The sequence below is a fragment of the Dunckerocampus dactyliophorus genome, chromosome 15, assembly GCF_027744805.1.
Source record: "Dunckerocampus dactyliophorus isolate RoL2022-P2 chromosome 15, RoL_Ddac_1.1, whole genome shotgun sequence".
Lineage (NCBI taxonomy): Eukaryota > Metazoa > Chordata > Actinopteri > Syngnathiformes > Syngnathidae > Dunckerocampus > Dunckerocampus dactyliophorus.
In genome coordinates, this window is record NC_072833.1 from 16057554 (window position 1) to 16081038 (window position 23485).

A 23485-nucleotide genomic window follows, 5' to 3' on the forward strand; every position below is an offset into this window, starting at 1 on the left:
AAGAGAAAATGAGTTAGCACGAGGGAGCTAATAATGCACGTCATGGGACAATAAAACCCTCTAAAAAAAAACCTGCTTAAATCATACATTAACAATTACTGCACATTCATGCTAGCATGTAATAATTACATTATTTTGCCATATTTTGATCTACCTGTGTCGACAACCGCAGCATAGAAAGAGTGTGTGCGATTGTTATTACTGATCATGGCAGACTTCGTGAGAGCCGCTGCCGACGACTACCACCTTTGGACAACCCCCCAGGCAGAGATTAATGTTGCTGGGTGCTAGGAAGATCCAGCTATAGTGAAACACTAAGGCATGTTGATAGTGTTATCATGTAGCACTTGTGCTAAATGTTTCATGAAAAAATAACAGTATAACGAAAACTTACAATGTCCGCTCTCATGGGGATGGCTGTATCTTTCGGCACAAGACGTGTCCTCCCCGTTGAGCTGGTAAATTCAACATAGTCCTCAGTTAAAAAATGCTGAGACCAAACGAGCATCTTGCGGGGTCTTCGTAGCGATGTCGTTAGGTCTAAGTTGAGAGCCGGTATCACTGCCCCTTCCCTTTCTTTAGTTGGTAGCGTGTGGAATCTCAAAGTTAACCAACTTTTCTTATGTGGCTTAGTGCCACAACCTTCTACAGTACATGCGCGAGGCATGATTTATAACCTAGCGTTAACTTTTCCAACCTCAAAAACAACAGTCGCAGCTGCGGCAGGTAGTGATACCGCTCGGCAGTGGCTTGAGGCGTTGTGAGTGACGCTGAGACTAGCGAGGCGTTCTGTTACTCAGCCAGAAAAATATAGTTTTTCGTGTCTACAATAAAAATATTGCTGTAGCTGGGTTAATATACAGGTCAGTTATGTCAATGGAACATTGTTGGTGTTTTTTTTAGGGCTTCATAGTCTAAATATGTGTGTCCCATGACGTGCATTGTTAGCTCCCTCATGCTAACTCGTTTTTTTTCTTTAGCACGCACAGAAAAGGGAAAGAAATGTGTGCTCATGTTTCACATAAGGATTGTGGATGATGGGCGAAATTCGACAAAAGTGCAGTTTTCCTTTAAATATATCCTTTGATTTTCAGTATGTGGCCCTCGGTGGAAAAGGTTTGGGCTCCTATGCTCTAAAGGATCATCTTTCGTCAATAAACTAACTGGAAAGACATTGCTAAATGTACACATCCGGCTATGTGTGTTGGGACCCCAGGGAGGATTAAGTGTTGAAATGTACACGAAAACTACATAAAAAGTACATAAATAGGCGTCTCTCCAGGTGGCCACACCCCTTTTCCAGGTGACACTGGAGCTGTCAGGCTTCATTGTATCTGTCCAGAACTTTCTACACGCATGCTTCTTACTGACAGGGTCTGCAGATCGACTCCAGGACTCCATTTGAATGATGAGATGAGCCAGCAGTGAAGGGAGAAGACTTGAGTTAAGGTGAATCATGGTTCAGTTTTGTTTTAATTGTATTTGACAAAACTGACGGGCGTGGCTGGCTACTATCACTATCATGTCTTGCCTGGAGTTCTGATGGCACAACGTATACGACATGTTTTTTAGGACAACTGCCAGGATGGGTTGTGTGTCAACTTGCGCCTGACGGGCTGGCTGCACGACTCCCACCCTTTGTCTCCGTCTCCTGGAAGATGATGTGCAAGATAATTCTGCTCATTGGCCTCACCTCCAGCTGCGCCTGTGAGTCATCATCCTCCTGCATCTCGTCCATACTTGTATGATCACATGACCTCATTCATGTGTTGTCTCCTCTAGGTGGATTTGAGGTGACCACGACTCAGGCATTCTACAGCGCCAGAGAGAATGACAACATCACTCTGGGATGGAAGTTCACCAGTCGTCGCAATATGTCCCTCAGCTCATTGTGGATCCACTGCAAATTCTTCTCAGAGGGCAAGGCGGCAGTCCACCTCTTTCGTCTACAAGACGGCGTGGAGGTGCCCACGGTCTACAGGGGACCATTTGCGGGGCGCCTGCAGAGCGATATGGATGCTTTGAGTCGGGGACACATCATCCTACGATTGTTCAGACTCCGAATAGAAGACTCTGGCTTGTACTGGTGTCAGGTCACAACAGGAGAGGGCAGAAAGTCTGGAGACTGTCGAGTCATCGTCACAGGTAAGCATTGGACCTGGAGGATGCTGGGAAAAACCTAACAGCATATAAATGAATCAGGCATGGATATTTGTTGTCTGTTGTCCTAGCCAGTCTTGCGGCCGAGGAGTTTCGCGGGACATTAGTGAGTCCCACACCAGATGCCGCAGATGATGACCACATTTTAAAGGCACTTCTTCTCGCAGCAGCGGCAGCAGCAGCTATGGCGGCACTAGCAGCTGGCTACCTGCTCTCATTGACTCTGCATTGATATTTAGAGCAGGATATAACTTCCAGCAGTGGCATGTATTGACCAGGTGGGGGCAGCAGAGGTAGCTGTCTTTAAAGAGACATGGGTGGCCTAGTGGTTAGCATGTTGGCCACGTTGTGCATCTCTGTGTGGAGTTCGCATGGTCTCTCTGTGCGTGCATGGGTTTTGTCCGGGTACTCCAGTTTCCTCCTCCATTCCAAAAACATGCATGTTAGGTTAATTGGGGACATAGGTGTGAATGGCTGTTTGTCTATATGTGCCCTGTGATTGGTGTACCCCTCTGGGATAGGCTCCAGCATACCCCCGTGACCCTAGTGAGGACAAGCGGCAGAGAAAATCGATGGATGGATTGAAGAGGCTACACTGCTACTGTGTGTGTGTGTTTTTTTTTTTAAATAATATTGTCTGTGTGAGTCACATTAATAAAATCTTTTACAAACAAAAAAGTACAAAAAGCATTATCTTTCTTTTGTTAGTATTTTAATGGCCCAAATCTGATATTGACACAATGGTGAGGTTTAACAGTCCTCTATTATGCAAAAGTGACTTTTCAGCATGTTCAAAATAAATGTGTAATCGGTGTCCTAGAACATGTTTATGAGCACCAAACATGAGAAAAATCTATCTTCTCCGTCACTTGTTTGTTCCACTTTTGAGAGAAGAGGTGTTCAAACGCTTGCTTTTGAAGTTACGGTGTTTCCATGACGTCATGAAGGAAAAACCACCTCATACTCATCCCTAACTAGAAGAGCACGCCCCAACGATTTGCAAAAAAAAAAAAAGCTACATTATATATGTTAAAATAAACATTTGAGTCTTGGGGGCTAAGTTTAATCATTTTCTTTTTTTCAGCAAATAGGCAAACCTAGCATGATGTTGGTGCTAAAATGTGATTTTAATGTTAGCAGTGTAGCTCACGTAGCGAATGCTAACGCAGAAAAACAGCATCAAAACATTAACGCGACAGACATACAAAATGGCTTGTTCCCAGAACTGAACTAAAAGCAAATTTTCAAATGTCTTAATTCCAAGGCTACATTTTGGCCAATACACTTCCAATACACTATTGCAGGACCTATGACTCACGTAAAAGTTTAGCAAAATATGAACTATAATATGGGACCTTCAAAAAACATGGCATCCTTTGCATCCTTTAGCCTTACTGTTGTGACAGAAGTGACTAGCCTGTCAGTTGGCGAGTGCGGCATCGCTCTCCAGAGCATCACAGATCATCAAGCAGAGCTGAGAGAAGGATGGGCGGTCCTCAGGTCTCTGTGGACACCGCAAGATTCATGCATGTGCCCATGAACGTCATATTGAGTGAGCTGGGGACACTGACCTCCTGCCAGCACAGCTGCATGATGTCATAGACGGCAGCGGGTGCCAATTTGGGCCTTGAGAGGCGGTGACCTGTGGTTACCAGGGTGACGACTTCACGGTTGTTGTTCTGCTCGAATGGCATGCGGCCTTCAGTGAAAGCCTCCCACATCAGCACACCTACATAGACAGACAAAGTAGGTCTTCATGAGCTAAACATATACACTTTTGGATAAACACACACACTTATTTACATCTAATCAAAAAATGAGGTTTACGTCCTCACCGTAGGACCACACGTCAGACTTGCTGCTGTGTCTGCAGAAGTTGAGGACTTCAGGAGGTGACCACTTCACTGGGAACTTGGAGCCTGAAGATGAGGTGTACTGGTCGTCCAAAACATACCTGTATGACAAAGCAGGGCACATCAAAACACGACTTTATGCACTTTATAGACAGCAATGGAGGCGATGTTTACCTGGCCATGCCAAAGTCAGACACCTTGACCACCAAGGAGTCGTTGACCAGGCAGTTCCTGGCCCCCTGCACAACAAAGGAAGGACTCTTACTGAACACTGTCAAAGACTTACAGAAGTTGTAGCTAACCGTGTGGGAAGAGACCAGATCTCTGTGGATGAAGCTGTTGCTCTCTAGGTGCCGCATGCCCTCGCACACGTCCAGGCAGATGCTTAGCAGCGAGGCTGGGCTGATGCTGCCTCGCCGCCGCCGCAGGAAGTCCAGCAGGCAGCCGTGCTCCATGAACTCGGTGATGATATAGATGGGCTGTTGCTGGCTGCACACTCCGTACAGTTGCACCAGCTTGGGATGGGACAATTTCCTGGAGGATGCAGGACACAGCAGTTGTTTAGGAATGATTTAGGGGCCTATCATCTCCCCTTAAATCCATGAACCAGCCATGAACAAGTCACACGGCAGTGTACTTTATAGTGCCGGTCCCAAGCCCAAATAAATGGTGGCGTTTGCATTAGGAAGTGCCAAAGAAATATGGCAATCACAACAAAGTTTTCTTTACCAGATCGATCGCTGCCCAGGTTTACAACTTTTTTTGTCACAGCATCAAACCAGACTGTGATGGATGAACACAGAACTGATTCAATGACTGCTGTGTAAAACTGCCTCGTCAGCTCCTGTGTCAAGCTGTACTTTCTCAGCATCAGCAGGATGTACATCCTCTACCAGGCCTTTGTGAGGACTTGATGTTAGCCTCACACTTCAGGCCATAAGCAATTATGGATCCCAGCAACCAGTTGAGGCAGGAGGGCGAGACGCCGTCTGGGCCAAGAGATTTCTTCATCTACTGTTTGAAGAGCTGGCACCCATATTATTTGTGAACGGTTAATACGGGTTAGGTAGCAGAGGAGGGAGTCAGAGGTGTGATGAGCGTCGTTGCTGGTGGGGATGCGTGGGGCGTGAAAATGTTCATTTCAAATCTGCAGGAGAATTTATTCAAATCATCAGCCAGACCATTGTCATTATCAGGTGTCCACTTGGGGGAGATTGTCTCCTGTAGTTGGTGATGGCTTGCAGGCCTCGCCACACTGACGCCGAGTCGTTAGCAGAAAACTTGTTGCATACTTCTCTCTCTAACTTCTCTTGGCGATGTTAATTCTTTCTTTCCTTAATCAGCCTCTTTCTGGTCTGCTTGTACAGGACTGTGTCCCCACTCCTGAAGCTGCCCGCCTTAGCCCAGCTGAGTTGGCAGAGTCTGGCTGTGAACCACAACTTGTTCTTGAACGTGTGGAACGTCTTGGTTATAACACACACGTCTTTGCAAAATCAGGTCAGCCAGAGTTTGTAGCACGCCGTTAGCCCGAGGTGGAATGTGAACACTGGCGAGGATGAAGCAGGAACACTTGCGCGTTGAGTAGAATGGCTTACAGTTAATAAACAGTGTCTCTAAGTCTGGCTGGAGTGTTTGATCAACAAGATCCGTTGTTGTCCTGATCGGAAAAGCTGAAAGAAGATCTCTCCTTACATCATAACCTTGGCCTCTTCGATGAAGTCCTCCTCATACATGGCACCGTGCTTGATGGCCTTGATGGCCACTTTGTGCTGTGCCCTCCACATGCCGAGTCGCACCACCCCCACCTGACCGCTGCCCAGCTCCTTCATGAAGGTTAAGTCGCTGGGGTTGATCTCCCACTTCTCTGGAACAAAAGCCACACGTCTAAATAGCCGTCTTTAAGTTTAAAAATAAAACACAAAAGTCCCACCGTAGCTGAAGCCGGCTGTGGAGGGAGCAGACTTGTCCTGTTTGCCCACGGGATACCTCAACCTGGCGACAAGACCTGAGAAAGAAATTACTGTAAATTCTCCAATTGATGCCTCTATTCAATGAACCACTGTGTGCCCAAGAGTCACTGTGTGTGTGGTCTACAAAAAAAAATGTTGCTACTCAGTCACGGATGGACTGCATGTTACATTGTTGTCGACAAAGAACTCATCAGCCCTATTAAGCTTTGAGACGTCACTGCGGTATGCCGGTCTACCACTTTATGCGTTTTAAAATGTTGTTACAGGTGTGACATGTATGCGTTACACTTGCTGTGCTGTTGTTTACAGCGTTATTACTGCTGCCTGAGCAGACGGCTCCTTATCACTATGTGTTGTGCAAAATACTTGATAAGGAATGATCATGTGGTCAAAGAGAGCTGCATTTTCCTTTCCATTTTATCATGCACACCCAATCATTATTAAAGTTATTTTTTTAAATTTACTTGTTATATTTGTATATAAAAAGTTTTTGCCTGCTTCTAATTAGGTTAATAAACCACCCCGACTATAGTTAGAGGCAGCACTATAAAAACAGTGCTAAGTTTGTGCATGTCTGTGTGTCTGTGTACCTGCTGCGTTGTGCTGGTGGTAGGTGATGAGTTCGGCGATGGAGTCGAATACATGTTTCCCCGCCAGGTAAAACTGTTTGGGCGAGCCTCGAGTCTCCCTGATGCGGTAATGTTTTATGGCGGCGCCTCCCTTACTGTGGGTCAACGCCATAAATGTGACATCGTCTGTGATCCGTTAAGTGTCTGTGTCAGGAGTGTCGCTCTTACCCCCCCACAGACTTGGTGTAGAGCGACACGGTGTACGTTCCCTGAGTGCTGGACTCTCTGACGATGAAGGCACCTTCTTTGTCCTGCAGAGGGCGGCAGAGAAACAGAGCTAAAGCTAATGTAAACTACACTCACAATAATAAACATGCTGTTGAATTAATGCTAACTATTAAGAGGGAAGCTTCACCTCCTTCCGCAGGAGCTCCTCTGCCTTGTTCCTGTTGACATGTTTGCTGTACCAACTTGTACACACACAAACACACATAAATGTTTGCCTGGATGACTGCGCTAAAATGATTTTACACGACTCACGCAAACTGCGCCAGGTTTCCTGATTTCTTCTCAGTGACATAGTTGCTTGGGATGTAGCCTTCCTCCCTGTTTGTGGAAAAGAACTACAATGTATCCCTTTTACACGCAACCCTTCATTTGTCCAATAGAGTATCTCACGAAAGCACACCCCTCACATTTCTGCAAGCATTTTATTATATATTCTCAAGGGACAATACTAGAAATTAAACTTGATGTACTTTAGAGTAGTCAGTGTGCAGCTTGTATAGCAGTATATATTTACTATCCACTGAAAATGAGTCAACCCACATTCATTATTGTCTAAATTGCTTGCAACACACGTGAGCATGTCGAAATACTGTCAATATTATTTAACAACAGTGTTACATTGCAGTGCCTTAGTCTTCTTGGGCATGGACTTGACCAGAGCTGCACAGGTTGTACTAGGATCCTCTTCCATTCCTCTATGGTGACATCACTGGTGGCTGTTAAGGTACCTTGCACACCTCCAACTTCCTTCCTTCTGCTTGAGTATACCCCACTGGTGCTCAGTTGTGTTCAGGTACATGGAGGAGACATATTTGGCCACTCTGTTGCCTTCACGTTCCGCTTCCTCACCAAGGTGCTCGTTCCCAAGTGTCCAGCAGCACTCATGCAGCCCCAGACCATCATCCTACTACCAACATGCTTGACTGTAGCAAGACACAATTATCTTTTCATTTCTCATTTCATTTTCAATGGATAGGAAATCTGTACTACCTGAGAAACTGTACAGTGACAACTGTAAAGTATATCAATGTTTACTTTCTATAATATTGTCTTTTTACAGACATACTGTCATAAGAATGCTTAATGAAATGTGAGGGGTGTACTCAACTTTCTGTGGGACTGCATGTGTGAAGTCATACCCATGTTGGTTGCGTGCTTTGTACCAGTTGACGTCACAGCGTTCTACAATGATGTACTCGCCTCCTTGGACCAGCTGCAGGTCGTGCGACTCGCTGCCCGGGAAGTCATACAGCGCCACCACCACGTCATCCGTGGCGTCACCATCTTCATCATCCACCTCAGGAGGAAGGATCGGCCAGCGCTGCTGGAGGAAAGGAAGACATACAGAGTGTGTGTGTGCGTGCAGGGGTGGACTTACCATTAGGCTAACACAGGCAATTGCCTCAGGCCCCATGATTTCCGGGGGTCCCAAACATCTCATAAAAGCTGATTTTTTTTCTTTGATTTAAAGTACATATTACTGTTTTAGTCTTAATTCACGTGCTTAAAACTAGATCCAAATACGTAACTAACATGATCATTTCGACTGCTCCCTCTCCCTTCCCAGACAATAGACTATTCCATGTTACTGCGTGTATGCAAATTGATTCCGGAAGACAAGAGCGAAACAAACTTGTCAGCCCAGAGTTTCCCCAGTGGAGCGGAGAAGGGTCGAAGGCGAGAGGAAAACAAACCAAGATTTTATCAAAACTAGCGAAGGTGTCAACCATGACACATGAGGGCAGCAGCAAAGCTACTGTGTGCCAGCAGAGAATGCAGTAGTTTTAGAGATAAACCTGAGAGTGACGCTGTTCATCACATGTGTCATCACAAACATGAGTATATTGAGACTTTATCTAGCTGAGGAAATAGAAGCATATTCTCATATTCACACTTGCTAGTTGATGATAAACATGAATATATTAAATCATTTTGGGGGGGAATATAAACATGGCTATGTAACTAGCAACTTAAGTCGACACAACTGGAACAGATTTTAAAAGCAGGAAAAAAGTGACATAAATTACATGGTCACATTTAGTAAAAATTACAACAGTGACTAGGTTTGCCTTGGATCCCCAAATTGCGGAATAAATACGCTCCTGTGTGCGCACGTGTGTGTGTGCGTGCGTGCATGTGTCAGCGGTTACCCTCCCATCTTTGTCTTCCTCTGCGGGAATCGGGGGTAGCGGCTTTCTGGAAGCTAGAAAAAAGGAGAACAGAAACCAACAGCGTTGCATTGAACAACTGTCACCTTTGGCATTGGAAGTTGTTTGTGCAACATTTAAAAATGCAAGCATGGATCATTACCGTCTCCAAACAGGTTGTACTCCTCGCAGCCAGGGGCCTGCTTCTCTTCCTGGCGGCAGCAGAGCCACGCCCCCTCACACCAAAACTGGGGATGGAACTTGGTCAGAATCTCCCGATTGTCTCGGATCTCTGGGCGCACACACACACACACACACACACACACACACACACACACACACGAGTCTGCACTGTAGCTCTGCTGGCACCACCTACTGGTTATGGGTGGAAGCTACAAAGAGAACTGACCCTCTTTAATGCGCTGCACCCACACACTCCTGCTGTCCTGGCTCGGCGTGAACACGTACAGTGTGTTGCTCTCATGTACCACCTATGCACAAACACATTTTATGAGTTTACATTAGCCACTCTTTAGCTTTTCGTGCGTTGTGCGTACCTGGAAGGGGTATTTGTACTGGCAGGGGTTGATCCCGCCAACGTCCTTTACAACCTCCACACATCTGATGCAACTTAGTTGGATGGAGCCTCTCCGAAACTTCTTCTGTGGATGACAACACAACTTTCAAGTTCTGCATGGCAAGCGTTTATACTATATATGTGACCATGAGGGAGAGGTTGTGACCTCTGCTCTGCCGTCGTAGTAGCTCAGGCTGCTCTTGGTGAGGACAAACAGCCTCTCCTTGTAGTTGAGCGGAGACGTCCTCCTCTTCTGCTGCGAACGCTTGATCAGCGTCTCCTCCAATAGCGGCTCGGCGCTCATCCTGGCTCATCAGTGTCATCCCATCGCCCAGACGCGGGTCTGTAGCTGAGTTGACGGACAAACAAAGACTTTCGTAAACTTTTGCAAAGCAGAAAATGAGCACAACCGTTTTCAGCTCTTAACAGTAAGCTGTTAACAACTAGACCATTATCTGCTTACCTGATACCATTAGAAGCTTGATGACGCAGTTAGCATCCACAGTAGCTGAACCACTGGTGGCAAAAACCTGACACCCTTTGCAACTAGCTGAACCAGGCGAGACACTCCTGACACAATTAACAGCTAATTGACACCACTGTAACAGTTATATGGCCTTACATTTTAATTAATTGCCTGATACCATTCGCAGCTCACTGATGCTGTTAGCATTAGCACCTAGCGGACAGTAGCTGACACCAACGGGGTCAAAAACTACATAACATTACTCGTTACTAAGACAAATTCCAAATGAAGAACGTTCAAAAAAGCGAACAAAAGTTATTCTAATCAGAGAATGAATCTCAGGTGAAATGCTTAAGTTTTGGAATGAACCGAATTTGAACCACCGTTGTGCATGACATCCCCAATTGTACAAAACTTCAACTCAGCAAGCATTCGAGGATTAGCACTGTGCATGTGTTTAGCTATTTGCAGCATTTTGGCAATACTAATTCAAAAAGCCACCCACACGGTAGCCTTTCAGGGATTATGTCACATGCAGCAGAGTGTCCTATCCATCCATCCATTTTCTATACCACTTCTCCTCATTAGGGTCGTGGGGGCATGCTGGAGCCTATCTCAGCTGACTTCGGGCGACAGGCGGGGTAGGCCCAGCCAATCGCAGGGCACATATAGACAAACAACCATTCATACCTATGGACAATTTAGAGTCGCCAGTTAACCTAACCTGCATGTTTTTGGATGTGGGAGGAAACCGGAGTACCCGGAGAAAACCCACGCACACACGGAGAGAACATGCAAACTCCACACAGAAATGCCCAAGGGAGAATCGAACCCAGGTCCTGGTCCAGGTCCAGGTCCAGGTCATGCTAACCACGAGACCACCGTGCAGCCCCAGAGTGTCCTAATGCCGGTCAATTTAATGGCCTAATGGCAAACGATGAAAACTAGGTCATTTTCATCACTTTTGAAAAAGAAAAAAAAAACATAGCCAGGAGAGAACGTGAAAACATGACATGTCCTAGGAAAACAGGAAGTTTGGTCAACTTACGCTATCAACTTGCCAAACCAGATGACAGCTGGCTGACATCATCATAGTAGTTAAATGACTTGACATCATTGGGAGTTAGCTGACACAGTTAGCAGCAAGGACTCTAAACAGATAGGACTGGCAACTCGGCATGTGCTCCTGTAGTATGCCCTGCGCAGTTGTTTGGCCACCATTGTGGTGAGCAGAATCCAGAAACATGGCACTGTGTACATGTACTCAGCACACCGTTCAGCCATTAATTGCGCCAATATACTGTTCAAAAGATCAGATTTGTAATTTTTCAGGTTTCACAAAGACAAAGGGAGGTATGTGTGATGAAAGCGTTGTACATTTATTACACTGGTTGTTGTAAATGAACAGGACAATGGCCAAGACCCACAAAGTGTATATTGTGTGGGACGCCCACATGACTTAGCTTAAAGCTACTTTGTTTCTCTGGGTGATTAGTTGAATTAATGACAAGTCAGTGATGAATGATTTAGGATACAGTCTATCAAATGTATTAACAATGCCATTACTGAAATAAATGTTGCATTGTGTAAACACTTTGAGTTTACACAATGTAACATTTATTTGAATTATCCATATATAGTGCTCCTTCAGTTATCGCGGGGATAGGTTTCCAAAATAGCTCGCAATAAGTGAAATCCGCAAAGTAGCCAACTATATTTTTGTACAATTATTACATGTTTTAAGGCGGTAAAACCCTTCACCATACACTTTATACACTTTTCTTCGGCAGGCATTAACATATTGTTTAAATACATATTGTTCTCTTGTTTAAACCCTCTCAAAGTTCCAATTTCATTTGAATTTGAATGATTACAAGATTGCATACAACAAATTAAGTGACTCACGCACATTCACTCCTCTGATCGTGGCTTGTCATGGCGCCTAGGCTGTAGCGTTTTTGTTTCCTTGTTCAAACATATTCTTCCTCGTCATCCTCCATGAACCAAAGATTCATTTACCTCTCTTAAAAAAAAGAAGTACAAAATTGCACTTAAAAAAATCAGCGAAAGAGCGAATCGGCCAAATGTGAACCGCAATGTAGAGAGGGAATACTGTAATGTAAATATTATTTTGTCTGTTGATTGTTAGTAAATACCTTGTACACGGTTGTCCGTCTAGCCCCGCCCAGCTGTCTTCCTTACCATCATGGTGGACTTTCTGCTCCATGGCGTACTACACTCTGTTCCATTCATCTGTGGCGAAGTCACAGTCCTATCAATTTAGCTTCCATCCATTTAACAGCTAGCTGACACCACCACTGATCTGTACTTAAAGAATCTGGATACGCCATTGGTCAATGACTTGTGAAGCCACGCGGCCGCCATATTACCACTCACAAGAAACACTTCTCGGACAATGACTTATGTCAGAACTTGTGAGTTGTTAAGTCTGTTGTTAGTTTGTTACCCACTCACACTAAATGCAAGGTTAGTCTTTAGACTAACCTCGCACAACAGGTGTGCTTGAGCTTAGTCATAAGGACTCGGGTATGATCATTTTTTTAAATTCTTTCGATATCATACCATACCTGAGTCATAACGGCTTTACATAGGAGCGAATGTGTGCTTGAACGTGTGCTTCTACCATCAGCTGTCCCAGCTATCTTTCTTCAACCCAGACCGCACTGTCGCAGATGGAAATGAATAGAACCCAGTACATGTTCAACCATGGAAAAGTGTGACAAGGTGTAACTCAAAAGTTTTTTTCTACTCAATATATTGTACAAATATGAGAATAATATGGGTTTTCAGGACAATTTTCAAGGCTAGAGTGACATTCTTTAGCTAGCCTTGTAGTCTTGTATGTTGCAGTCGGTCTGCCAGTGTCAACAAGTAAATCCAAATTTTTTTCTATTCTATATATTCTACAAATCTTAGAATGTTATGGGTTTTCATGACAGGGCTAGCTAAACAGCGATCGCTGCTCACTCATCTTGTACCATGCAGTTGATCTGTCAGTGTCAATCACTGCCAATCAAACATCATGCCTGTTGTGACTGATTTTTGTGTGTGTGTGTGCGTATTATATCATACTCATCGCAACACAATATTATCCATCCATCCATCCAGTTTCTATGCCGCTTATCCTCACTAGGGTTGCAGGGGTATGCTGGAGCCTATCCCTGCTGACTTTGGGCGAGAAGTGGGATACACCCTGGACTGGTCGCCAGCCAATCGCAAGGCAACACAATATCAATGAATGTTATTGTTTTGAATATTTCTCTTTCTTCGCTTTGCTGTGGGTCCGTGGGTGTATTTTGTTGAGACTGGTTGCCGTAAAGCATCCTGGCTGTGATGTCACAGCCAAGGTGGCGGTGGGTCAGAAAAATTGCTGGGGCGGGGCTTGAAAATCACAACTTCATTTCACTCGTATTTTACTGATGTTTACCGGCGGATGACAGCAATATGACAATAATACAATTATGACATAACTAATTAATACTTAAGCATGGCAAACTGGGAAGCATTTTCTAATATTCTTTAAAAAGAGATGGGTGCCTGTCAAAGCTGCACACATTCGAGCTAATAACCAATTTTAGACATAACTGAAAGATTTGACATTGAGGAGCGCACAGCAACAAATGCAGAAGTCAAAGATGCGCACTAAAACTGGGCTAAGATAAAATAAAGAAAAGCTTTATCTCACCTTCATTTTGGCGCGACTGTCACGACGCACAGTGAGAGTGAAAGAGCGGGATTGAGGAAATACAGAGCAGGCGACGCATGAATGCAGAAGGGTGTGAGCAAGTGTTGCTACTGTAGTACAAGAGGTCAAATCGTGACATCGGTCTTATTTGTTCAGGCATACACCTTTTCACCTTCAATGACGGATACCTACGCAAAGTTGGTCAATTTTGATGGTTATTAGAATGAAATGTAATGATAATGAACACTTCCCTCCGACTTCACAACGTTTGTATGTTGGTCTTTCACTTCCTGTGTGTGCATAAAACCACACACACAGCAGATTTACCACCACGCATCTCACACCCGGCTGCTGTCACAACTTTAAGTGGCAACAAGCGAAAACCCATTCATTAATGTCAATTTATTTATTTTTTTTATGTTAAGTTTTTGGTGTTTTGCTTGTTATTCTTGTTGGTTTAAAACTAAACCTGATTGATTTGCTAAGAAGATGCACGTGTGATTTGCAATTTTCCACTTGTATGTGTCTGGCTAGGAAGGGAACACGCACACAAAACAACCTTGTTGACCTACACTAATTGTACTAAATATGACAGAACAAAAGACAGCAAAGGAATCGAACGTTTCTTACTCACACAAACACACACAAGCCAGTGAGGCGTAAAAGAACTTCCTGACAGACACACACTCTGTGAAAGTCAAACACTGAGCGAGAGCTAATGTTCAACTCAAATCAATGAATAATTCACATCTTCCTAACACTTTATAATCACCATGTACGTTCTTTTAACAGGTCAAAGCACAGGGGCAGCAGTGTCAGTAGCCCAGGCTTCCCCGTCTCCAGCCACCTCTTCCAGTTCCACTGGGGGTGGGAGGGTACCGAGCCATTCCCAGGCCAGCTGTAAAAGGTAGACCCTCCAGCGTGTCCTAGGTCTACAGCCCCCGCTACATCTCACCAGGGATGTGTCCAGGAGGCGTCCAAGGAGATGCCTGAGCTACCTTAACTTGGTCCTCTCGTTGTGACATCCTACTGGATGACCAAGCTCCTCACCCTGTCTCTTAGGTTGAGTCCAGACACCCTAATGAGGAAACTCATTTCGGCTGCTTATATCTGCAACCTTGCTCTTTTGGTCACTACCCTCTCTTCATCATGATGGTACAGCGCAGAGCTGGGTGTGGCTCTGGAAATCAAGTCTGCCACAACATTGTTCCTGCTAGGCGTAAATTGTGTGGTAAAGTTATACTGTATGCTTACAGCTGCTTGTGATCTGAGCTGGTCATAGCCAGTACGACTGTGAGAGCCTGGTGGTCAGTCCGCAGAGTGAAGTACCGCCCGTAGAGGTACATATGCTACCGCTTGCAAGCCCAGATGCAAGCTTCCCTCCCTCCCTCCCACAGAGTACTTTTGCTCCATTGGCGTCAGTGCACTCGACGCTAATGCCACTGGGTGTTCAGCCCCTTGCTGAAGTTGAGACAGGACAGTGCCGACTGCAGAGTTGGGAGAGTCACAGGTCATGAATGTGGAACACTGCAGGTCAAAGTGGGTGAGTAACCGAGGAAGACGTGAGTTGGGACTCGTGTCCCACTCATGTATCCAGGTCCAGGGTGCATCCTGCTTGAGAAGCGCACATAATGGTGTGGTGGTCTCAGAGGAATTGCAGGTAGAAGGTGTTCATCCCCAAGAATGATGAAAGCGGCACGGGGCAGGTGGACTCAACATTTGAGTGGAGCGGGTTCAGACCAGCTGCGGTCAGACAGAACCCCACAAACTCGATGACAGGCACAGCAAACACACACTTGTCGCCATTCAAAGTAAGGTTGTGGTGGCCGAGCACTTGAGTGACCGCCTCTGCACCCCCGGAGAGGCGGTCATCGTGCAGGGCAGGCGACGCACCATGCACCACAATGTTGTCCAAGTACAACACCACACCCAGGATGCCGGCAAAGATGGTGGACATACTTTTCTGAAAACAGCTGGGTCTGGAACTGAGGCCAAAGGGCATGCGGGTATATTAAAAGACCCCTATGTGGGTCACAAAGGCAGTGAGGTTGTGGTTGTCTGGGTGCAGGTGAACCTGCAGGTAGCCTTGGCGTATGTTCAGATTGGTGAAGACAGAAGAGCCGGGAAACTTAGCAGAGAGATCTTCTGTGGCAGGCAAAGTGTACTAGCCTGGGATTTCCGCTCTGTTTTCCTGCGTCTTTTTTTCCCCAGCACCACCAGGTTGGAAATCCAGGGAGACGTAGTAATGTGGCACAGCCCGGTTAAGAGCAACAGGCAGCGGTGCAGCCAGGGCCTGGACGCAGTCAATATGGTGGAGACTATATTGTCTGTAACGGAGAGGCCCAGAGTGCAAAAGAAGTTAAAGCCCAGCAGATTACCACTGCGGCGAGACACTTGAAAGGTGACTGCTGGGAGGGCTCTAGAGCCATAGCGCGCAGAGAAGTAGCGGTGTTCACCATTCCAATTTTGGTGTCTCCATAGCTGTACAACTCCGAAGCGCCCGCTCTGACAGACTGTCAAGGAAAAAGCCGCCTGACCGTGCCCTCATTCAGCAGGCACCTGGAGGCAGCAGTGTCCAACAGTAGCGGCGAGCACATACCATCCAGCTCCACAGTACACCACTTGAACGGCTTTGCACAGGAGCCCACGGCGTGCTGTTGGTGCTGGCGGAAGATGATTGGAGCTGCAAAATGTCAAGCCAGCATGGCAACACAGTCCACGTACAGTATGTCTATGCAGTTCCCAGTGTATGGAATATGTGCTGTCGCTCACTGCCCAGGCTGTGAACAAGCAACCTAGCATTGCCAGTGTCTGTTAGATAAAAGTCGTAAACAATGCATGCCAGTGGGACAAGCGGATCGACCAGGCAGAGCGAGGAATGACAGCAAAGGTGAGAAAGGAAGCTCCATCCTCGTCACCCATGTTATGTTCAAGCAGACACAAACGACAACTGTGTGCTCACACAACTTAATTCTTCTGTTCTCTTTCATCTCGGGGGACAAGGGGGAGCTGAGGGAAGTCGAGCGGGAGCTCAAACACAAAAGAAGGAGATGAAAGAACAAGAACTAAATGGAGCAACAGCTGGAGCACAACATCCATGATGTATAGAGAAACTCTAGCCATCATACAACAGGAAACAGGCAGTCCTGCACGAAGGAGATTGATTGACAATGGTCTACAGCCAATCAGAACGCAGAACACAATGGGCGGGTTCTCCCTTAACCAATCAAGTGAAACTCATTTCAGGTCATGGTAAAGGTTTAGCAGGTCATCAAGCCTCTGAAGATCAGGAGTGGGCCAACAAATTGATCTGTTTGAAGAACATGGAGAAGATCATCCTCAGCCACTTCTGCCCGCAGGCGTTGACTCCACTGCAGTTCGCTTATCGCGCGGGCATTGGGGTGGATGATGCCATCATCTACCTGCTGCATCTGTCCCTGTCCCATCTGGAGACCACAGGAAGTGCAGTAAGAGTCATGTTTTTCGACTTCTCCAGCAATTTCAACACCAGCTGGCAATGCAATTTATTTTTGAAAAACTGTGATAGAGTGAAGTGTATTGGCTTGCTGCTCTCCAGCTGGTGGTGCTGCTGTAAAAAAAACAACAAAAAAAAAAACAAACGCAGGCTTTTCCTCTGCATGGAAGGATGGCAGTGACAAGCACCTTCAGCTTACGCATGCCCACCCCTTCAGAATGAGGTGAAGTACTGCAGTACCTCCGCGTGTGAAATTTCTGTGTATTTTATTGTCTGATTAGCAAGAATTACAATGTCACACTTATAGTTAAGACATTACACAGGCGGCAGAAAGTCATGGCGTATAATGTTTCTACAATTATATTATTGGCCACATGCTGACAAACAGAAACATCCAAGTCAGTGCGCTCAGACGATGAGCAGGGTTTGTGCACTAAGCCAAGAAGAGACGCTCGCGGCAGCCTCATCTTAGAAAATGAAAGGATTGGCATCATACAGAAAATACATTCTTAATATAATTTATTTCATATTTGTTTTATGTTCATCTCTCTGTCTGTATGCTCTGCCTCACCTGCCTCCCCTTGCTGCATATCACTGCTGTATGTGCTATAAATTTTACACTGAAACCATGGAATTTCCTAATGTGGGATATGACACATAAAGTCTTGTATCCTATCCTATCTTAGCCTAATGATCTTGCTACTCACTCGTGTTGCCAGCTATTTAGACAATGTTAAACAAATCTTTTAACTGGAAATAGCATACATGCTTCTATTTTCTACAAAAAAATCTTATTAACAAACTGCCTATTGGCTAATCTGAGCTAAGAGACCCTCCAGCTCAGGACGAGACTTGAAGCGGGCTAGGAAGTCAGCCTGGGTGTGCTGAGAGGGGACAAAATAGAAATACAATTAGACAACAATTAGGAAGGGACAAGCTGTCAAAACAAGGTGGAGTCACCTCCTTCACTGATAGCTGGACCCCTTCCGGCTGGTTTTTCATGAGCATGTCCATCAAAATGGGACACAGTCTTGCCTTCAGGCTGCTCAGCTGTGTGGGAGGGGCACACAAACAGTGACAGTTAGGGGGTGCTCACACTAGGCCATTGATTTGATTGGGTTTGAGGATGATTCCCTCTTCCCTCTCCTGGCCCCCACTGGCGTGCGCTCACACAACTCATTTGGTGCTCTGGATCATTTCTATTCTGCTGAAAAACTGCTTTATTTGCAGTCTAATGGGAAGTCGTTCTGATTATTGCTCTTGTGCAAGGTGGCAGCTGTCATTAATTACTTCATAGAAGAGCAATGGCATTAATTACCATACCACGTCTTTATTACGCACACAAATGTAGTCATGGGTGAGCAAGCGTACAGTGGGTTTAAATTTTAGGATCGTTTTGAGTACAGTTTATGGCTGTTAATTGGGTCCAGATTCAACCGCAATAAAGTGAATGTCCGTGAAGTAGGATTAAATATTAATAAATGTAATATTTTTTTGGTTATGGCATCGAAAATGTTTTTTAACATTAGAGCCCTTTAGACATGAAATAACACCCATACAGTACATTCACCCTTACGCTTGTATTACTTAATATATTAGATATAATGTCCCAGGCAAGGGACGACTGTGCTCTTTATGTCTGTTCTGAAATGTGTGGATTAAGAAGTTGCAAGTAGCAAATGCATTACAGACATTCTCAGACTTGACTACATTGATAGTACTAAATTCTTTATAGATATGCATGTTTAACATTTGAGTGTAATCTCCTCTATTTTATATAATACAACACTTCTGACCCCAGAAGATACAACAGCTGGGTAACAATCTTATGTAATAAGGACCTAAATGAATTTGATACCCATGTAATATTGAACCAGCAGCTCTAAGTTTACATTAAAAGCACTACAGTTCCCATGATTCTCAAAGTGTGGAAGAAGGAAGTAGTTGAAAAATAGACACTAATATCACGTTTTGAGAGAAGCAATTATGTTTTCGTGCTGAGATCGTGTTTTGATCTTGAGTAAATTTGAAAATGTCGAATTACTACAGCTTCCACTCGGACATTAACACAGCAGCAGCTGTTGAACTCAGATGGAAAAAGTGGACATGTTGCAAGTGCGTGACGGTGGAAACACAGAATGCAGGTAGGATTGCAAGGTTTACAGTGTGCAGAAAGCACTTAAAGTGTAGTTGCAATCCTGCCTCGTGCACTGCCACTTCTATACTGCATGTATTATCATTCACAGTGGCGATGCCATAATTCACAGTCTGATAGATATCTGGCTGCGATGTTCTCCCCAGACAGCTTGTCTCTAAACGAGAAACATCGTCACGTTTTAATCTCGTGAGATCGAGATCTTGTGGTACCCCTACTTCACAGGATAACGTCTTTTTCCTCTGGAATAATCTACTGGACTCTACTTGTATTTTCCTCACCTGCTTCATTGAACTTTGATTTTTGCTTGCCTCGTTAGAACTTGACTTTCAACACTTCATCAAACTGTCATCACCCTTCACTGCTTGCTGGCTGTGACAAAGGCAGATGTTTCCTACTGTAAAATACGGCAAGACATTTCTACATTATTTCAATGTTATATAGCCTACCTCAGAACACCTTATTTTAATAAAAGGGTACACATTTTTACAAACTGTGACATTTATTGCAAAACAACAAACAGCTGTAATAAAAAGCACCCTACAACATACGGTAAGCAAAATAGAAAATATATCAAATGTACATATGACAGTTAAATATAACAAATATAACAAATATAACAAACTTCATCAACATATGTATAAACCTTGTCAAGGATCATTTCAACTTTTAAAAACCTCTCTGTATTGGCCTCGCTCTCCTCCTGTCATTGTCCAGAATGGCATTTTGTTGACTTTTCCATACGGGGATTGCAGCTTTTGAAAGGTACTGGAGTGCTGTGTGATGTAGCAGAGGGCTGACTTCAGTTGGCTCAGCATCTCCTGCAGGAATGACATATGCATGATTGATGGGCTGCAACTATTAACTCACTGCAAATACAATAATAATAGTAATAGTAGTATAGTAATAGTGTTAATAGCTGAAAACAAATATAGAGTGATGGTTTAAAAAAAAAATAGATGGGACAAGGTTAGATTCCAAAAGTTGAATAAACTTTGATAATGTGGTGTGTTGTCCACATATGGTCATGTTGTTTACATCTTTTATTTAGCTCAATTCCCGACCATCGATACTGTATGCTGAATACAATAAATATATCTCACTATGAGGATTGTTGGTAGACTATAATTCAGGCTATAGGCTATAATTCACAGCAACAGACTTCACTACGATGTGCTGCGTTACATGAGTGATAATATAAAGCGCAAACGTCTCAGTACAGCTCAATAATGTAGATTAGCGAGCAATTTTTTAAATACAGCTTAACAATTAACAGGCTAATGTGGTCGCTATCTAATCATCGTCTATTCATTTATGAAATGCAGCAGATTGCAGTGAAGTTAGATATCGATGTTAGCCGGCTAGTTATAACTACCGAGAATCAACAATTTAAAAAAACTGCAAATATTTACGTCGAGTAGCAAATGATTGACTATCTTATAAAACATGAGTGACGTTACTGTGAAAATCAATAATTCTGCTTAACTACTTACATTTATATGCTTCTTTCGGTCTCCGCTCTGCTGTCTTGTCAGCTGGTGTTGTAGTTCCTCCTACCCCTTCATTCCAAGTCTGCTCCCCGACCACACTTGGTTTCCAGGGCTGTACACCCCTTAGCACTTACCCCTTACCCCTTGATTTAAGGAGAATTCGGAACGTGCAAAACATAGGGGAAAGGGGTAGAATTGGGATACAGCCTAAGTCTTTGGAGACTCTGCTTCTGACTTACTCACTGAGGAAAGTGTCAACTTCAATTTCAAATTTTAATCTGGACTTAATTTTACACCGACTTTGAATTTAAATTCATATTGAAGAAAACATAATTATTGGAGATGAATGAAGAATCTAGCTACCGATCCATTCACACAGAGATTTGTTTGATAGTGTGCACTTCTTCCGGTGGGCTGGGACGCTGTCAGCTGACCCCTGGGCCATGTCTCGGCAGCCAGACACAACACATCACAATCATGCCATGCCCCGGCCCACCTCTTCCAATTGTGCCAAAGGCAGACCTGCCAAACTTGCAGAAATTTATAACAAGCAATTAAAAAACATTCGTGATGGCTCCTGGGCTCAATGTAAGTGAGCACTGATTTTAAAGATATTGTACACGTCATGGTTCATCTAATACGTTATCATATTGATGAACAGAGGCGTTATAATGCGAGACAGAGTCAGCTGTGGTTTTCAGGCTTCTTTCAGGCCAAAATACGCACGATAGCTGGGGAATGTGTTTTTATGGGGAAGGATTTATTTTTATTTTTTTAATTTTTTTTTTTTTTTTTAACTCCAGTGCATTTTTGAAAATATCCGTGTTTGTGTGGATATAGCCTTCGCTGGCTAGCTTCCTGTCACAAGCAAACCATAGTAATTAAACTATACTAATTCCACAACTAAAAAGGGGGAGCGTTATTGCAGCTGGGAGTAATCAATGCGTGACAACAGTCAGTAGACCTGAAATCGGAGAAGGCGTTCGCCGAAGTGGCCTGTCTGCACTGTGAACAAGTAATATACACACAGGAAATAATGTACTATTAGCCGACCAATCACAAACTTAACTGTCAGCATCACCATAGTATGAGGATTTTTCAGAGGTGCACATCACATTACACTCAAACGTGTGCTGTGCACAAAAAAATCTGTACATGTTGGCAGGTTTGCAAAGGAGGGAAGTGTGCCGTGGTTGGCCTCTGATCTGAGCACTCACAATAGCCAAACGTGCTGGACTTTAGGTGTGAGTACACCCTGAAATTCAACTCACCTGAATAACACGTTTGTGGGTCTTCAGAATCGAGTCCACAAGCATCTTGGTGCCATGCTCCGGCATCAGCATCACCTCTGTGCTTTGGGTCGGCAATGCATAGCTGAGCAAGAGTTCATGTCTCACACACTTAGTCTCCAGGGGATAAAGGTATTCAATAAAATTAAAAGCATTCAAGTTACCTCTCTGCCACACCAACGCCAAGCCGCGTGCACAGGTTGTGAATGTACTGAGCGTAGTGTTCTACCATTGTCATGTCATAGCCTGACACGTTAACGTTCAGGGTCCCGTATGCCGTGCTGGTGGCGTCCATGATGCTCTGCATCTGATGCTTGTCATGTTTCTTCTTTGGCTGACCAACAATAGATGTTCAGAGATTGGTAAGTATAATAATTTTAATGATGATGATCGTCTGCTTTCTTACCACTTCTTTGGGCAAAAGATGCTTCCACCTGCCGATGCCTTGCGTCGGGGCACCTTTGTATTGCCTTTCCTGTGTGTGAGCAACACCACCTGCAGATGACAGAAGAACATTATGCATCTTTTCCGTTGAACACCACTAACTTATTATCTTACCCCAAACAGGAAGCTGCTGGGTACATGATCGAGCCCTTTCAAGACAAACACATTACAATTACATCAATTATTTTCCTAGAGAAACAAAAATGGAGGTTTTATGGGGGCCAGCATGAGGTACTTACCTGCACAACAATAGTCCTTGAGTCAGCACCTGCTAATTAAAACCAAAAAAAAGAATGCACTAAATATGACCGGGTGCTGTTCTGTGTACTGTAATGAACTATACAACCAAATGAGGGCAGTATTTGGAAAGGTCAACTGAGAAATTCTTAGCAAGATGTTTTAACGTATACAAATGCCAATGTATTATACATTAGAACGATGTAAAACATTTAATGTAGTGTATGTGTGTGTGTGTGTGTGAGAGAGAGAGACACCGCTAATTTCTAAGTTAGCATTTGGTGCTAATACGTATACAACTTCGGAATGTGTAGCACCCTCACTAAGGACACAGTTCCATCGAATGGAGCGAATGTCTTATGTGAACTACATATCATTCGATGGCAAATTTAAATAAATTACCTTTCGTAGAACAGGATTCATTGCCCGGCTTCTATTTGGGCACAATTATTAATGCTCGTAGACACAAATAACACCAGACATGCGACTGGAAGACCCGGAAGTCATAACCGGAAGCTGGTTCGTCGTCTTTGCATGCACGTTTAAATGAGGAACAAATTATAGTAAACAGTTCCTGCATACTTGCCCACTCGTTTTTGCATTCTGCGTGGACCAATGTTTTGAAAACGTCACGTATATTATTGTTATTACTTATATAT

At 44.3% G+C, this 23485-nt stretch overlaps 2 protein-coding genes across 14 annotated transcripts; both read right to left on the minus strand.

The window, feature by feature from the left end:
* Nucleotides 1–2644: 2644 nt before the first annotated feature.
* On the minus strand, nucleotides 2645–15050 carry tec (tec protein tyrosine kinase). Of its 12 annotated transcripts, XM_054753552.1 has the most exons (19): nucleotides 13737–15050; nucleotides 12187–12283; nucleotides 11940–12053; nucleotides 9731–9913; nucleotides 9545–9649; nucleotides 9397–9478; nucleotides 9151–9279; nucleotides 8991–9043; nucleotides 7980–8164; nucleotides 7093–7158; nucleotides 6968–7022; nucleotides 6781–6863; nucleotides 6574–6707; nucleotides 5944–6018; nucleotides 5706–5877; nucleotides 4188–4547; nucleotides 3996–4114; nucleotides 3732–3889; nucleotides 2647–3664 (listed from the first exon to the last, which is right to left on the minus strand). In XM_054753552.1, the coding sequence occupies exons 4-19, from the start codon at nucleotides 9866–9868 to the stop codon at nucleotides 3581–3583; spliced, it is 1998 nt and encodes a 665-aa protein (XP_054609527.1). In that variant the 5' UTR covers nucleotides 9869–9913; nucleotides 11940–12053; nucleotides 12187–12283; nucleotides 13737–15050; the 3' UTR covers nucleotides 2647–3580. The 12 variants fall into 12 exon arrangements, with proteins under 12 accessions (XP_054609538.1, XP_054609532.1, XP_054609537.1 ...); XM_054753560.1 differs by lacking the exons at nucleotides 11940–12053; nucleotides 12187–12283 and having other exon boundaries at nucleotides 4188–4252; nucleotides 4331–4547; XM_054753558.1 differs by lacking the exons at nucleotides 11940–12053; nucleotides 12187–12283 and having other exon boundaries at nucleotides 4188–4252; nucleotides 4316–4547.
* A 2410-nt stretch (nucleotides 15051–17460) lies between these two features.
* On the minus strand, nucleotides 17461–23361 carry mrpl48 (mitochondrial ribosomal protein L48). Of its 2 annotated transcripts, none has more exons than XM_054753801.1 (8): nucleotides 23229–23361; nucleotides 22829–22860; nucleotides 22704–22738; nucleotides 22552–22640; nucleotides 22310–22479; nucleotides 22128–22230; nucleotides 18172–18261; nucleotides 17461–18095 (listed from the first exon to the last, which is right to left on the minus strand). In XM_054753801.1, the coding sequence occupies exons 1-8, from the start codon at nucleotides 23247–23249 to the stop codon at nucleotides 18018–18020; spliced, it is 618 nt and encodes a 205-aa protein (XP_054609776.1). In that variant the 5' UTR covers nucleotides 23250–23361; the 3' UTR covers nucleotides 17461–18017. The 2 variants fall into 2 exon arrangements, with proteins under 2 accessions (XP_054609776.1, XP_054609777.1); XM_054753802.1 differs by having other exon boundaries at nucleotides 22829–22857; nucleotides 23229–23352.
* Nucleotides 23362–23485: the final 124 nt, after the last annotated feature.

What these genes read in the sequence shown, in the direction of transcription:
- mrpl48 (XM_054753801.1), bottom strand. Translation starts at nt 23,249, where the DNA reads ATGAATCCTGTTCTACGAAAG. An exon ending in CAAGGACTATTGTTGTGCAG is followed by an intron (nt 22,739 to 22,828) that starts GTAAGTACCTCA and finishes TTGTCTTGAAAG; the next exon opens with GGCTCGATCATGTACCCAGC. An exon ending in TCCAGCTATCAGTGAAGGAG is followed by an intron (nt 18,096 to 18,171) that starts GTGACTCCACCT and finishes GTCCCCTCTCAG; the next exon opens with CACACCCAGGCTGACTTCCT.
- tec (XM_054753551.1), bottom strand. Translation starts at nt 9,868, where the DNA reads ATGAGCGCCGAGCCGCTATTGGAGGAGACGCTGATCAAGCGTTCGCAG. An exon ending in GGAAACCTGGCGCAGTTTGC is followed by an intron (nt 7,023 to 7,092) that starts GTGAGTCGTGTA and finishes TGTGTGTACAAG; the next exon opens with TTGGTACAGCAAACATGTCA. An exon ending in TCTGACTTTGGCATGGCCAG is followed by an intron (nt 4,115 to 4,187) that starts GTAAACATCGCC and finishes TTTGTCATACAG; the next exon opens with GTATGTTTTGGACGACCAGT.